At 35.6% G+C, this 13,048-nt stretch overlaps 1 protein-coding gene across 1 annotated transcript in view; it reads left to right on the top strand.

The window, feature by feature from the left end:
* LOC117925156 (probable anion transporter 6, chloroplastic) overlaps positions 1-13,048 on the top strand; it is a 47,434-nt gene that overhangs the window by 9,944 nt on the left and 24,442 nt on the right. Inside the window, exons 5-8 of the mRNA XM_034844055.1 lie at positions 70-144; positions 2,810-2,890; positions 3,318-3,379; positions 4,146-4,213. Of these exons, the coding sequence (XP_034699946.1) occupies positions 70-144; positions 2,810-2,890; positions 3,318-3,379; positions 4,146-4,213 (286 nt within the window). The remainder of the gene's footprint in view (positions 1-69; positions 145-2,809; positions 2,891-3,317; positions 3,380-4,145; positions 4,214-13,048) is intronic.

The following is a 13,048-nucleotide window of genomic DNA, read 5'->3' as shown; positions in this document are numbered from 1 at the left end:
TTATTTTATTTTATTTTATTTTATTTTTTTTAAGATAACTTAATTGACAGTGTCCAACATCATATGCAGGTCAATACCATTGGAAGAACGCTCAAGGGCTGTAGCATTTGTTTTTGGTGGTTTAAGTGTAGGAAGTGTTACAGGGTATGCTTCTTTGAATGTGGTGTTAACCAGGGCCTATAATGAGGCACTTTTGTATTGTGGTCAGTGCTTGAGATTTGAATGGATTCATGTGAAATCATAATTGTAAAATGATCAAACACTATCCCTGTTCTTATTTCCTTGTTAACAATTTTATTAAAGAAGGCAATTTTTCAATGTTGTCATTTTACCATTATGATTTCACATGAATGGATTCAAATATCTTTTCACTTATCTGTAAAGGCTTCTGTTATTTCATTGAAAGTCCAAATTAATGTTTGGTGTGGGCTTCCATTAAATTGAGCTTATCACCATCCTTTTACTATTTGATATTTGTTTGCCTTGCTTGACCATGTAATATTGTTGGGAAGTTTGTGTCATTCAAATTGCATGTTTTCTGGCACCAACAAAATGATCCACTTGACCTAAGAAGTTAATTTTATGTTACCCTGGAAAACTGCAAGAAACTGCAAAAGAATCAGGGGCTTTCAAATTTATGGGTTAGCATGTAAAGGGGTAGAGAAAGTGTTAGCTGCAAATGCTTTCTAATATTATATTTTCTTATTTACTAGAAAGTTAATAATGTTTTGATTCTTCATGGATTCTTTTATATTACTCCTAAATGTCTTAGCAGCAGAGTATGTAGCATGTTCACGGATACTCCCATATGCCCTGTAAGTGTTACTAGTATTTTTAATTCGAGTTACACAGGGAAAAATTTTCCTCTGATGCTTGGCTATCTTTTTCATGAGAAAGGAATATGTTTCTTGGGTATTGTAGTTGCTGTTTCCCCTTCTAGTTTTGCAACTTCTGCTCTAATATTCATTGTCCCATCTTATAATAATAATATAAAACACCATTTATTTTTCTTGGTAAAGCAAAATTAACTGCAGTTAATGGCTGTTTTAGATTTTAACAGGAAAACTCATTCAAGTAGCTAGTAATATTGGTCTTCTTTGTGTTTATTCCTAACTTTGTCTAATGAGATGGGTGTTTTCCATTAGAGTGATAACATCAAAAACATTTGAAATATTCATTCAGTCTGCAACAATATTTGAAAAGACTTCTTGAGATGTTTTTCCCAACTGAGGTGAAGCGTAAGCCTCGAGGCAGACCAAGGCATAACCCTCAACTTTAATAATAATAAAAAGAAAAAAAATCTGAAAAATAAAAAAGATACTGATAAGATCATATGAAAATTAAATAATAAGAAAACCATATAATGTACAATGATCAAATTAATTGTATGCCATTTTTAATAGCTTCTAATTTAGTTTTTAGTGTTTGTTCTAAAATCCAACTCTCTTTCATGCATTTATCAAATAATCTTCAAAACTACCACCACTATCACTAGTAGGATCCTCTAATGAATCATAATTATATCCACTTGCTTTATTATCCTTTCCATCAATGTTAATGTCAATCTATTTTTCTTCTTTATCCATTAATTACAGTGATCTTTTTTCCTTTATCCATATATAATAAGATAAAGATTATATATAAACTTGGTCACTATAGTGATCAACAATTCTTTTATTTCTTCTTCCCAATCTCTTCCTTTCATTTCCATTTAAAGGGTTAATTGGTAGTCAACTAAGCCCTTATTTTTTTTAAAAGATTTAACCCTAATATTGGATGCAAGAAAAAACTTATAAATTTATACCAAAACCTTGAAAAAGCACAAATCACTACAACCAATAAATATTGAGGTTTAAACCTCTTCACAAATGTATACAAAAACCCGATAAACTCCCTAAACCCTTTAAAACCTTTTGAATATTTGAGGCTTAAGCCTCATGGCCTCGAGGCTATAACCTCAAGGCTATAAGCCTCAATCAGGTGGGGCTTATGCCTCTATTATCCTTTATGAAGGCTATAGCCACAAGGTTAATTTGCATAATTTCGCCTTGAGGCAGTTATCAAAAAAAAAAAAAATTTCGCCTTGAGACCTCAATAGCCTTTACAACACTGGTCTACAGTGCCTTGTCACAATTGCTTGGGATTGGCAGACAAGCCTATTCAAAGCCATGTCTATAGTTAAACCATGTGAGCTCATCTCTTTTATTAAATATACATTCGTGATGTTAAGCTATCAAATAACCTAAAAGTTTAAGTTATTTGGTTTTGGATGAACAATATATATTAAATTGAACAATATTTGGTTAGTGGTCTTAACTTCCCATCTCATGTGTCACCTCCTCTCATTTGCATGTGGGTCAAATGAGTGGTTGTAGAAAACTAATGGTAAGATACCATAATAAATTATCAATTCCCCTCAAAAGCTTTAGTTGTTGGGTCATGGGCCAATAAAGTATATTAACATTAGGTCTTGACAATTAGGGCCCTTATCTTCCTATTTTGATGAATCTTATGTGTGCTAGAAATGGTTCTGGTGAACTGCAGAAAAGAGAAGGTGCAAAAGGTTTATCCATATATGGTTTTCTGTTTTCTTTCCCTTTTTTTGGTTCCTTGACTCTCATCTATAAAGCTGAATGGTCAAATGCCAATTTTTCATTTTTATAAAGAATAATCTCAAACCTTATACCTAGAAAGATAAAGCCATTGTATCATTTTAGTGTTAGGGTATGCAAGTGTACTGCATAGTGAAATTCATTCTTAACACTTGGGTTTGCTTGTTTGTCATTCTTAACATCGAAAAATCTTGCAGGCTTCTTTTGGCTCCTCCACTTATCCAAAACTTTGGTTGGGAAGCTGTCTTTTATATATTTGGCATTTTAGGGATAGCCTGGTAAGTGGAAACCATGAAACTTATAAATCATCTGTTGCAAATTTTGTGCCTTTTGTTACTAGCAAGTTCTATGTTGTAGCTTTGTCATAAGCAAATTAACCTGATCGGTTATTGTGAATACATTTGGCTCCTATTAGTTGGTAATTTCTAAAATCCAAATTTCTGTAAAGCAGTTGTATCTGCAAATTAATGTTAAATTATTCACTCTAGAGTAAAGGATGTGCTTATCAGGTACACTCTGCAGAGGAAATCTTTTTCCTTGTAAAACAGTTCTTTTTTAGTTGCATAGCCACCATTCTTCTAAGTCTCATTATTAAGGAACTTCCTTGGTTCTGATAATTAGTAGATTTTGTGAATTGCCAAGATGAAGATTTGACTAGTGTATAACTTCTTTTCATGTTATTGTTGTTGTGCAAAACTTTTGAAGGTTCTTGGGATTTCAATTTGTCAAAGAAGAACAACCTTCATTTGTAGCTGATCTCATTTCATGTAAGCCCTTGCTCACTCTTACCTGTATTGCTAATCAGAAGTTTCTTTATAAGATAGTCAGAAAATAATTTAAGATTGGTAATAAATTTTGATGCATCTCTGCTTCCACTTTTGTTATGATCATATTTCATTTGTATTAAGTTGACAAATTCTGCAATTAAATCATATTTGACATTGATTTAGAAATTGATTGAAGTTGAACAGATTATTGACCCACTGAAAACAACACTGCAATGATTAAATATTTCAAAATATAGTTTGAATTAAGTAACTGAGCACTTCAATTAACAAATACATTTAAGAATGTGACTTCTTTAACACTAACTTTATGGTTAAGCATGAAAAGTGTTGGAGCAATAGTTTGAAAATGCATATGACCCCTGTGTGTTGAAGAAATTTACCCCTTAAGCGCCAATCCTAAAGGCTAAGATCCGCTAACACCCTGCCTTGAAATGTGAGGCACTCTTGTTTCACACCTTGCATGGCTTCAGGCATCTTTTTACGTTTGTAGTTTGCACTTCATGCATCAATGCCATGTTTTTATTTATTTATTAGATTTGCAATTAAAATTTTGAAAGCCAGCCCTTGAGGTCTGGCTCAAGTGGTAAAGAGTTGGGTGGATTTGGGGAGGTTCTATGTTCGAGTCCCAATGGGACAAAAAAAAAAAAGTAAAATTTTGAAAAGCACTGTGCTTTTCTTGATTTCTTTATACATGCATTCAACCTTTTTGTACATTTTCATAACTGTGATATCTTATATCTAACAGGGTCACGCACTATCTCCAGTAAAAAGTCATTGAATACTTCTTTGAAAGATTTGGATGCCTCACTGAAGGTAAGATGCAATTATGTTGGTAAACAAAAATGTTCTTTGTTGAAATTTACTGATTTAATGATTAGATTGTAGCATGCCAGAAATATAAGTCAAATTTCAGTGTTCCAAAGGGACCCTGATAACATTCTAGGAAATCCCTGTTCACTTGACCAGTGAAGGCATTGGGTCAGTGGTAGTCAGACATGAGTTGGTTTTACGCATATCTGGATGTCATTTTTGTGTACTACACCATCAATGTTTGTTCCCTAAATAGCAGGGGTTGGAGGCCAAATCCTGGTGTGCGAACTCTGCTTATTAAGAACCACATCTCAGTTGGATGTGTGTCACCCTATTACTTTGCAAAATTTCATTTGCAGTGTGGCATAAGACTACTTATTAAAGTAACAAAAAAGAAAAAAGAAAAAATTGTTTTCTTCTTTGCAAGCTGTCAGTGTTTGTGCTCATTCAAGCTATTGAATTAGTTTGAATTTCTGCCAATTGGATTTTGTTTATGTTTTTGTATTTGTTTTTTGTTTTTGTTTTTTTTTTTGTATTGTTATGGTGAGCTGGAAGGTTGTTACCATTGGTAACAAAATGCTTTTCTAGCCTCAATATATTCTCATCTGTTTTGCCCTTTTTCAATAAGATAAAAGGAAGTTTTTTTTGTTCACTCTTTAATATGGTATCAGAGCCATGAATCTGTTGCCCTTCCTTCATCTTCCTTTTTTTCTTCTATCTTCTAAGTTGATGGCAAGAGGCTGTACTGCAAATCAGCAGATCATTGGGACCTCCTTTTTGTCTCCCATGGAGGATTCATGCAGCCCTTATTTTTTTTTTTTGATAAGAAACCACGCAAGAATATATTGATAGAAAAAGAAGTACACAAGGAGGATGAGGAATCCTCCCTCCAAAAAAACTAAACAACATGAAAAAATAACAATACACTAGGCCGTCCCATTGGAACTATTGGAACTACACACTGATAGCCAATCAAGTTGTAATACGTTAAGGGGGGTGCCCTTAAAACCCGCTGAACAAAACGCCCAAAAGGACGCAAGGAAATGAATGGAATCCCAAAGATTCCCTGAATTCCTAGCCTTGTCCTCAAATATCCTAGCATTTCTTTCCCGCCACACAACCCAGATTAACGCTATACTCGCGTTTTGCCATAGAATTACCCCTCTCTTGGACTTGCCAAATCCTTTGTAATTGATGAACATCATGTCTGAAATGCTTTTCGGAGGAACCCAATCCATCTTGGCTAGCTGAAAAAGTCTGTGCCACAACCCCAACGTCACTGAACAATGGAGAAAGAGATGATCTGCTGATTCATGCAGCCCTTATTTCCTGCACACTAGAGATCACCCAGGTCTAATTCTTGTTTCCAGTCAGCTTACAGGATTAAATTATAACTATTGGAGTTGTGCTAGAACTACAACTTTTACTGCCAAAAACAAGATTGGCTTTGTTGATGGAAGCATCTCTCAACCAGCATTTGATGGTCTTCTTTTGGGTATTTGGACCCATTGCAATGGTATGGTGATTTCTTGGCTTCTCAATGCTGTAGCTCAAGACATAGCTGATAGTCTGTTGTATATCTACGTTGCTGTTGAAATTTGGAATGATTTGTGTGACCAATTTCATCATGACAATGGTCTGCAAGTTTTTCAGATCAAGAAACACCTAATTCCGTTAAATCAAGGTGCCCTAAATGTGAACACCTACTACACTCGGCTCAAAATTCTGTAAGATGAGCTTAAGGATTATCAACCCCTTCCCGTTTGTCAATGCGGAGCCATGAAGTCATGAGTGGATGACTAGAAACGGGAATATGTAATGCAATTTATCATGGGTCTGAATGATTCCTACATACCAATTCGCACTCAAATTCTTCTAATGGATCCTGTGCCCTCCATCACCAAAGTCTTTGCTCTCGTTGTTCAGGAAGAAGGCCAATGCACCATCAATAATGGATTTTCTCCTTTATTATACTCTATACTGTTTGGAGACCCAAATTCCTTAGCTACTGCTTCAACTTATTTTACTCTTAGATCCAAATGTGAAAGACCAATTTGCTCGCATTGTGGTGTTTAGGGACATACCATTAAAAAATGCTACACACTTCACGATTATCCTCGTGGTTATAAACCCAAATCGAAAGCATCTTAATCTAAAGCACAAATTAATCAAGTTGCTTCTATTGTTAATGATGATACAACCTCCTCTAACACCTCTGTTGGATCTCTCACTGCAAGTCAATGCCAATAACTCATTGTTCTCCTAAGTTCTCAACTTCATAGCAGCTCCCTAGCTTTTACTTAATCTTAGGAGTCTGATCTTCTGTCTTTAATTTCAGTGGTTTCTTCTCTTTATCCTCACTTTCTGCTAAGCCTTTTATTCCTCTGTCATCCTATATTCTGGATGCTAGTGCTACACATCATGTTTGTTGTTCTTTGAAGTCTTTTCTCCATCTTGTTCCTACTATTAATTCCTTTGTCACTCTGCCCAATGGTCATTTTGTTTCCATTAGTTGTATAGGGTCTATGAAATTGTCAAATAATTTCATTATCTCCAATGCTTTGTTTGTTCTAAATTTTAAATTCAATCTTCTTTCTATTAGTGACATCACATAAAGTCATCGTTACTCAGTCAATTTTCTCTTTGACTCTTGTGTTATTTAGGACCATTCACAGGCCAAAGTGATTGGGACGGGTAAGAGGCACAACAACCTCTATGTTTTAGATTTTCCAAGTTTTAGTCATCAATTTGTTACATTTCAACCAAATGTAATAATGTAGTTTAGTCTCAAACTGAGCTTTGGCACTATAGACTGGGACACCCTCCTTATGTAAAGATTCAAATTCTGAAAAACACATTGAATATTAATCAAAGTTTAGATCATCCTTCACATTGTTCCATATGTCATTTGGCTAAACAACGTAAATTGCCTTTTATTTCTTCTAACAATTTGTCTATTGCACCTTTCCACTTAATACATTGTGATACATAGGGTTCGTTCCATACTCTCACTATAGAAGGTTATCGTTATTTATTGATTATCGAGGATGATTGTACTCGGTTTACTTACTGCGTGCCAATTCTAATGTTGTTCATATGTTTCTTGACTTTTTTCTCCTTAATTGAAAATCAATTTGGTGTGAAGATAAAGTCTGTGCGTACTGACAATGCTTTTGAGCTATCCTTTTCTGAGTTTTTCCATGTAAAGGGATCTTTCTCTTCCATTCTTCTGTTGATACTCCACAACAGAATTTTGTTGTGGAACAGAAACACCAACATATTCTCAATGTTACTTGAGCCTTACATTTTCAGTCACACATTCCTTTATCTTATTAAGGCAGTTGCGTTTTAACTTCAATGTATCTCATCAATAGAACCACCTCGCCTTTTTTGTCCAATAAGACCCCCTTTGAACTACTTTGGAACAAACAACCATGTTACTCACATCTTAGAGCTTTTGGTTGTCTTTGTTATGCATCCACATTAATTCATCATTGTTCCAAAATTCTCACCCATGCCACACAAGTTGTTTTTCTTAGCTATCCTCTTGGGTAATTGAAATTCATTTATAGCCTTATTGGTTTATGTTGATGACATAGTGATAGCCAACAACAATTAGTGAAGTCAATAATCTAAAGAAGGCCCTTGAGAGACGGTTCAAATTGAAGGATTTAGGCACCTTGAAATATTTTTGGGAATTGAAGTAGCTAGATCTCCAAATGAGATTTCATTAAGCCAATGACATTATGCTTTGGAACTCTTGTCTGAAGCAGGTTTTCTTAGATGCAAAAAAAAAAAAAAAAAAAAATTCCCATGGATCCTAACGTCAAACTATCCTAGGAAGAAGGTTATGAACTTGATGACCCTTCTCAATACAAACGGTTAATTGGTTAGTTGTTGTACCTTACCATAACCAAACCTGATTTGTCCTATTTTATAAATCGGTTAAGTCAATTTCTTGCTAAACTGAAAGTCCCTCATCTCCAAGTTGAAGAACATGTTCTATAATATATCAAAGCCACTGCAGGCCAAGGTCTTTTCTTCTCATCTAAATCTTCTATTGAGTTAAAAGGTTTTGCAGATTAATTGGGCTGCTTGTTCTAATACTAGAAGATCAATCAATAGTTTCTGCATTTTCAATGGGAATTCCTTAAGTCTCTTGGAAATCTAAGAAACAACGTATAGTTTCTAGATCCTTTGCTGAGGTTGAATACCAATTAATGGCCAATGCTACTTGTGAAATAGTTTGGCTTTTATCTTTACTAAAAGACTTACACATTGATCACACTCATCCTGTCGTTCTGTTTTGTGACAACCAAGCTGCTCTTCACATTGCTGCTAATAATCCTATTTTCCATGAACGAACCAAGCACATAGCAATCAATTGCTACATGGTTCGGGAAAAGATTCAAAATAGAACCTTGAAGACTCTGCATGTCTCTTCTTAGCATCAATTATTAGATTTGTTGACCAAACCTCTTTTCCCAGCTCAGTTTCATTTTCTTCTTGGCAAGATGGGAATTCATAACATCCATTCTCCATTTTGAGTGGGAGTATTAAATTAGTTGGAATTTTTGCCTATTGGATTTTTTTTTTATATTTTTATGGTGAGCTGGAAGGTTGTTACCATTGGTAACAGAATGCTTTTTTAGCCTCCATATATTCTTGTTTGTATTGCCCTTTTTCAATAAGATGGAAGGAAGTTTTTTATGTTCACTGTTTAGTACAAGCTAGAAACCAAATCATTCTTCATTATCAAGAGTCACTTTTTCAAAGATTAAAAAGAAATTAGAAGTAGCTTGTAAGTTTCACATGGACAAAAGTATAGGACTATGCCAGTTCAGATTTCCTTTATTTATATTTTCAGGCGCATAGATATTAGGTTGAGTGGAGCAATAGATCCAATTATACGTTTCATCTTGTTCTTTTTTCTATTCTGTTCTGACTTATGGTGTATTTATAGATTCTCTCTTTAGGTTGTAGTCCTAGGGCTTCTAGGCTGGGACCCCCTTCTTTCAAACATAGCAGGAGAAGTCTTCATCGATCAAGTCAGGGAAGTGGATAGGTGGAGGGCTTTATGTAGGTTTAGGAGCATCTTCAATACTCAAGTTTTTTTATGGTTTACTGGTTTTTTAGGATGGCTTACTGCTCTTTTGGCATACCTCACATTCTCAAATGAGAATTATTTGGTGCATTTTAATAAGTTAATTAATATGCTTTGAAATGGTGTTAGGCTTGAGAGTGAATCTGCAAAATCATAATTGGCTGAATTTGCAATATTGAACATCATAGATTTGACTATTGAAATGAGTTGTTGAGTGAATAAAAAGGTAAAAACCAAAACAGGAATGGATTATAATTGTAAAGAAGTAGATTGAACATGTTAAAAATGGAGTTTAAATAAATAGGAGTTGAGACTTACAGGATTGTAGAAACAATCATAGACATTTTTGTTAGCTTGATATAAATTGTTAACTCATTTCCTAGTAGCATAGCTTAAGCTCTTGAGGAAGTGATAGTCTTGTTGGAAATCTCGGCAGATCCTAGGAGCTGTTATCCTAGGTGCTAGCTGTAAATATTTGTACAGCTGTAGAGATAATTGCTACAGCTGTAGAGATATTTTCTAGCTATAAATATTTGTATAGCTGTAAAGATTTTTTCCTATCTATTTTTTTGTAATCTACCTATATAATGTATTCTTGTAAATGTATTAGAAATATATCACCAGAATATTTTCTTAATTAGCCCAAATGGGATTCTTTAGGGTATCAAATCAGAAAAGTTCTCTGGTATTTTTTTTCTGCCCTACCTCTTTGGCTTAAATAGCCAACTGTGTTTTCTCCAGAAATCGTACTAGCAGTCCCAGAAATACTGTTTCTCATTCCCTGAAAATAACCCATGGGCGACGCTACCTCTGAAACAACTTCCACTATTTCTACCATACCAGCAGTCCTAATAAAAGTTACCAGTTCTGAATCCCATTCCTACTTCGTTCAGATTACGAGTATTTGATTAAATGGAAACAACTTTCTATGGTGGTCTTGGGCGGTTTGCATGTACATAAGAGGGAGAGGCAAGATTGTTTACAAAGGAGCCAGCGAAGACTGATGCAACGTACGCAACCTGGGATGTGGAGAATTCTATGATAATGGCTTGGCTCATTAATGCCATGGAGGAAGACATCAGTGCCAATTATATGTGTTATTCAACTCCTAAAGAACTATGGGACAATATAAATCAGATGTACTCTGATTTTGGTAATCAGTCTCAGGTTTATGAATTGGAGATGAAGTTGGGAGAGATTCGGCAAGAAGATAATACTGTCACTAGGTATTTTAATACCCTCAAAGGGTTGTGGCAGGACCTTGACTTGTTTAACGAATATGAATGGAAGTGTTCAGAAGATGGAAATCACTACAGGAAGATGGTGGAGTGTACCAGAAATTTCAAATTTCTTGCTGGCCTTAATATAGAATTTGATGAGGTTAGAGGAAGAATCACTTCAAGTTGTTCATGCACATGCGTATAGCTTCGACCACCCTGCCAAAAACTTGAATGGAATTGAGATTTTCTAAAGAAAAGAGGATTGGAAGACAACCTCTACCCTTTATAGGAGAAGTGTTCTTTGAAGTCAGCAGGGAAGAAAGTTGAAGAAGTGTGATGCCGGGGAAGAAAATGGTGACTGCTCCAATTGAAAACTCAGCTTTAGCCATGCCTATTGCTGTTGTCGCCGCTAGTCGGAACCCCAACACCCAAAGGCAGACAGAAGAAAAGACTCGGGTTTGGTGTGATTTTTGCAACAAACCTCGGCATACTCGTGAGACGTGCTGGAAGATCCATGGAAAGCCAATGAATTGGAAACCAATCGAGAGAAAAAACAACAAACTTGGAAACCAGTCCAACTGAAATATTGTTGTTGCCAAGACTGCCGAGATGGCTTCTCTTAGCAGAGAACAGATGGAGCAACTTCTTCAACTGTTGAAGTCTAATCCACCGGCTACTACTCCTATTGGTTTGTTGGCACAAATAAATAGTGTTTTTTCCGTTACATATTGTTCATCTGCACCATGGATAATTGATTGAGGTGCATCTGATCATATTACCAGCATCTCTAATTGGTTTCAAACTTATGTCCTTTGTCCTGGCAATAAAAAGGTCCAAATTGCAGATGGTAGCCTCTCACCCATTGTAGGCAAAGACTCAATTTCTATTTCTGAAAACATTATGCTTCAATCAGTGCTACATGTTCCTAAACTTACTGTTAAAAAGAATGATTGATTTATTCATAATTAATTCAAGGTATAGGTCTAGGTCATATATATACAGTTGTTGCTACAAAACGAAAAAAGAAACTACCCTATGAATCCCTACAAATCAGGGATTGATGTCAATACAGTTGACTATACATGGGATTCAATATTTACATTACATAGTTTCCTTAACTAAAAAATCCTATAATCGTGTGACTTTCTAACACTCCCCCTCAAGCAGGTGAATAGATATTTTCCATTCTCAGCTTGCTTGTGATTGCTTGGAATATAGTACTTGCTAGCCCCTTCGTTAAAATATCTGCTATTTGACCCCTTGTAAGCACATAAGGTGTGCAGATCAAGCCACTATCCAATTTTTCTTTGATAAAGTGTCTATCAACCTCAATATGCTTCGTCCGATCATGTTGCACTGGATTATGAGTGATATTAATAGCTGATTTGTTGTCAAAGTAGCCTCATTGGTAATCAAGAATAATCTTCAGCCATAACAACTCACATACACCATGTGCCATTGTCTGAATTCAGACTCGACACTAGACCTTGCAACCATGGTTTGCTTCTTGCTCCTCCAAGTGACCAAGTTTCCACCAACAAAAGTGCAATATCTCGATGTTGACCTCCTATTTACTACCGAGCTTGCATAGTCTGCATCCGTGTAAGCTTCAAGGGTTAGTTTAGTTCCCTTTTTTAAGAGAATACCCTTTCTTGGAGAAGACTTTAGATAATGAAGAGCTATGCATGAATTGGCTTATGACTCCCACTGCATAAGCAATATCCGACCTTGTATGGGAGAGATAAATGAGCCTCTGGTACATTCCTTTGTCCACTACCATGTCTTCACTTGCTTTTGCAGTTCGGTGATTCTGTTCAATAGGCGTTTTAGCAGGTTTACAAGTGAGTTTCCCTATCTCTTCCAACAAATCCAACACGTATTTGTGTTGGGAGATAAATATTCCTCGCTTAGAGTAAGCTACTTCAATTCTGAGAAAGTATTAAACTTGCCAAGGTCCTTGATCTCAAATTCCTTTGCCAACTGACATCTTAGAGTTTTTCTTTCCTTTAAATCATTCCCGATCACAACTATGTCATCCACATAAACTAATAAAGTTGTGACTCCCCTTGACTTCAAGTGTTTAATAAAGAGAGTGTGATCACCTTGACTTTGCTTGTACCCCATTGCCATCATAGCTTTAGTGAATCTGTCGAACCAAGCCCTTGGGGATTGTTTAAGTCCGTAAAGGGCCTTCTTTAATTTACACACCCTTTTTCCTTTCAACTCACCTCTAAAACCAAGTGGGATTTCCATGTAAATTTCTTCTTCAAGATCACCATGTAAAAATGCATTTTTCACATCATATTGTTGTAACTCCCAATCATAATTAGCAGCTAGAGACAAGAGAATCCTTACTATATTCATTTTTGCAACTGGTGCGAAGGTCTCCTGATAAACCACCCCATATCTTTGAGTGTAGCCTTTTGCAACTAACCGAGCCTTATACCTCTCAAGTGATCCATCTGCCTTATACTTCACCGTAAAGACCCACTTACATCCCACGAGGCTCTTTCC

Source organism: Vitis riparia, chromosome 11 (genome assembly GCF_004353265.1).
Source record: "Vitis riparia cultivar Riparia Gloire de Montpellier isolate 1030 chromosome 11, EGFV_Vit.rip_1.0, whole genome shotgun sequence".
NCBI lineage: Eukaryota > Viridiplantae > Streptophyta > Magnoliopsida > Vitales > Vitaceae > Vitis > Vitis riparia.
Note: the sequence above shows the minus strand (reverse complement) of the source record. Positions and strands in the feature narration are given on the sequence as shown.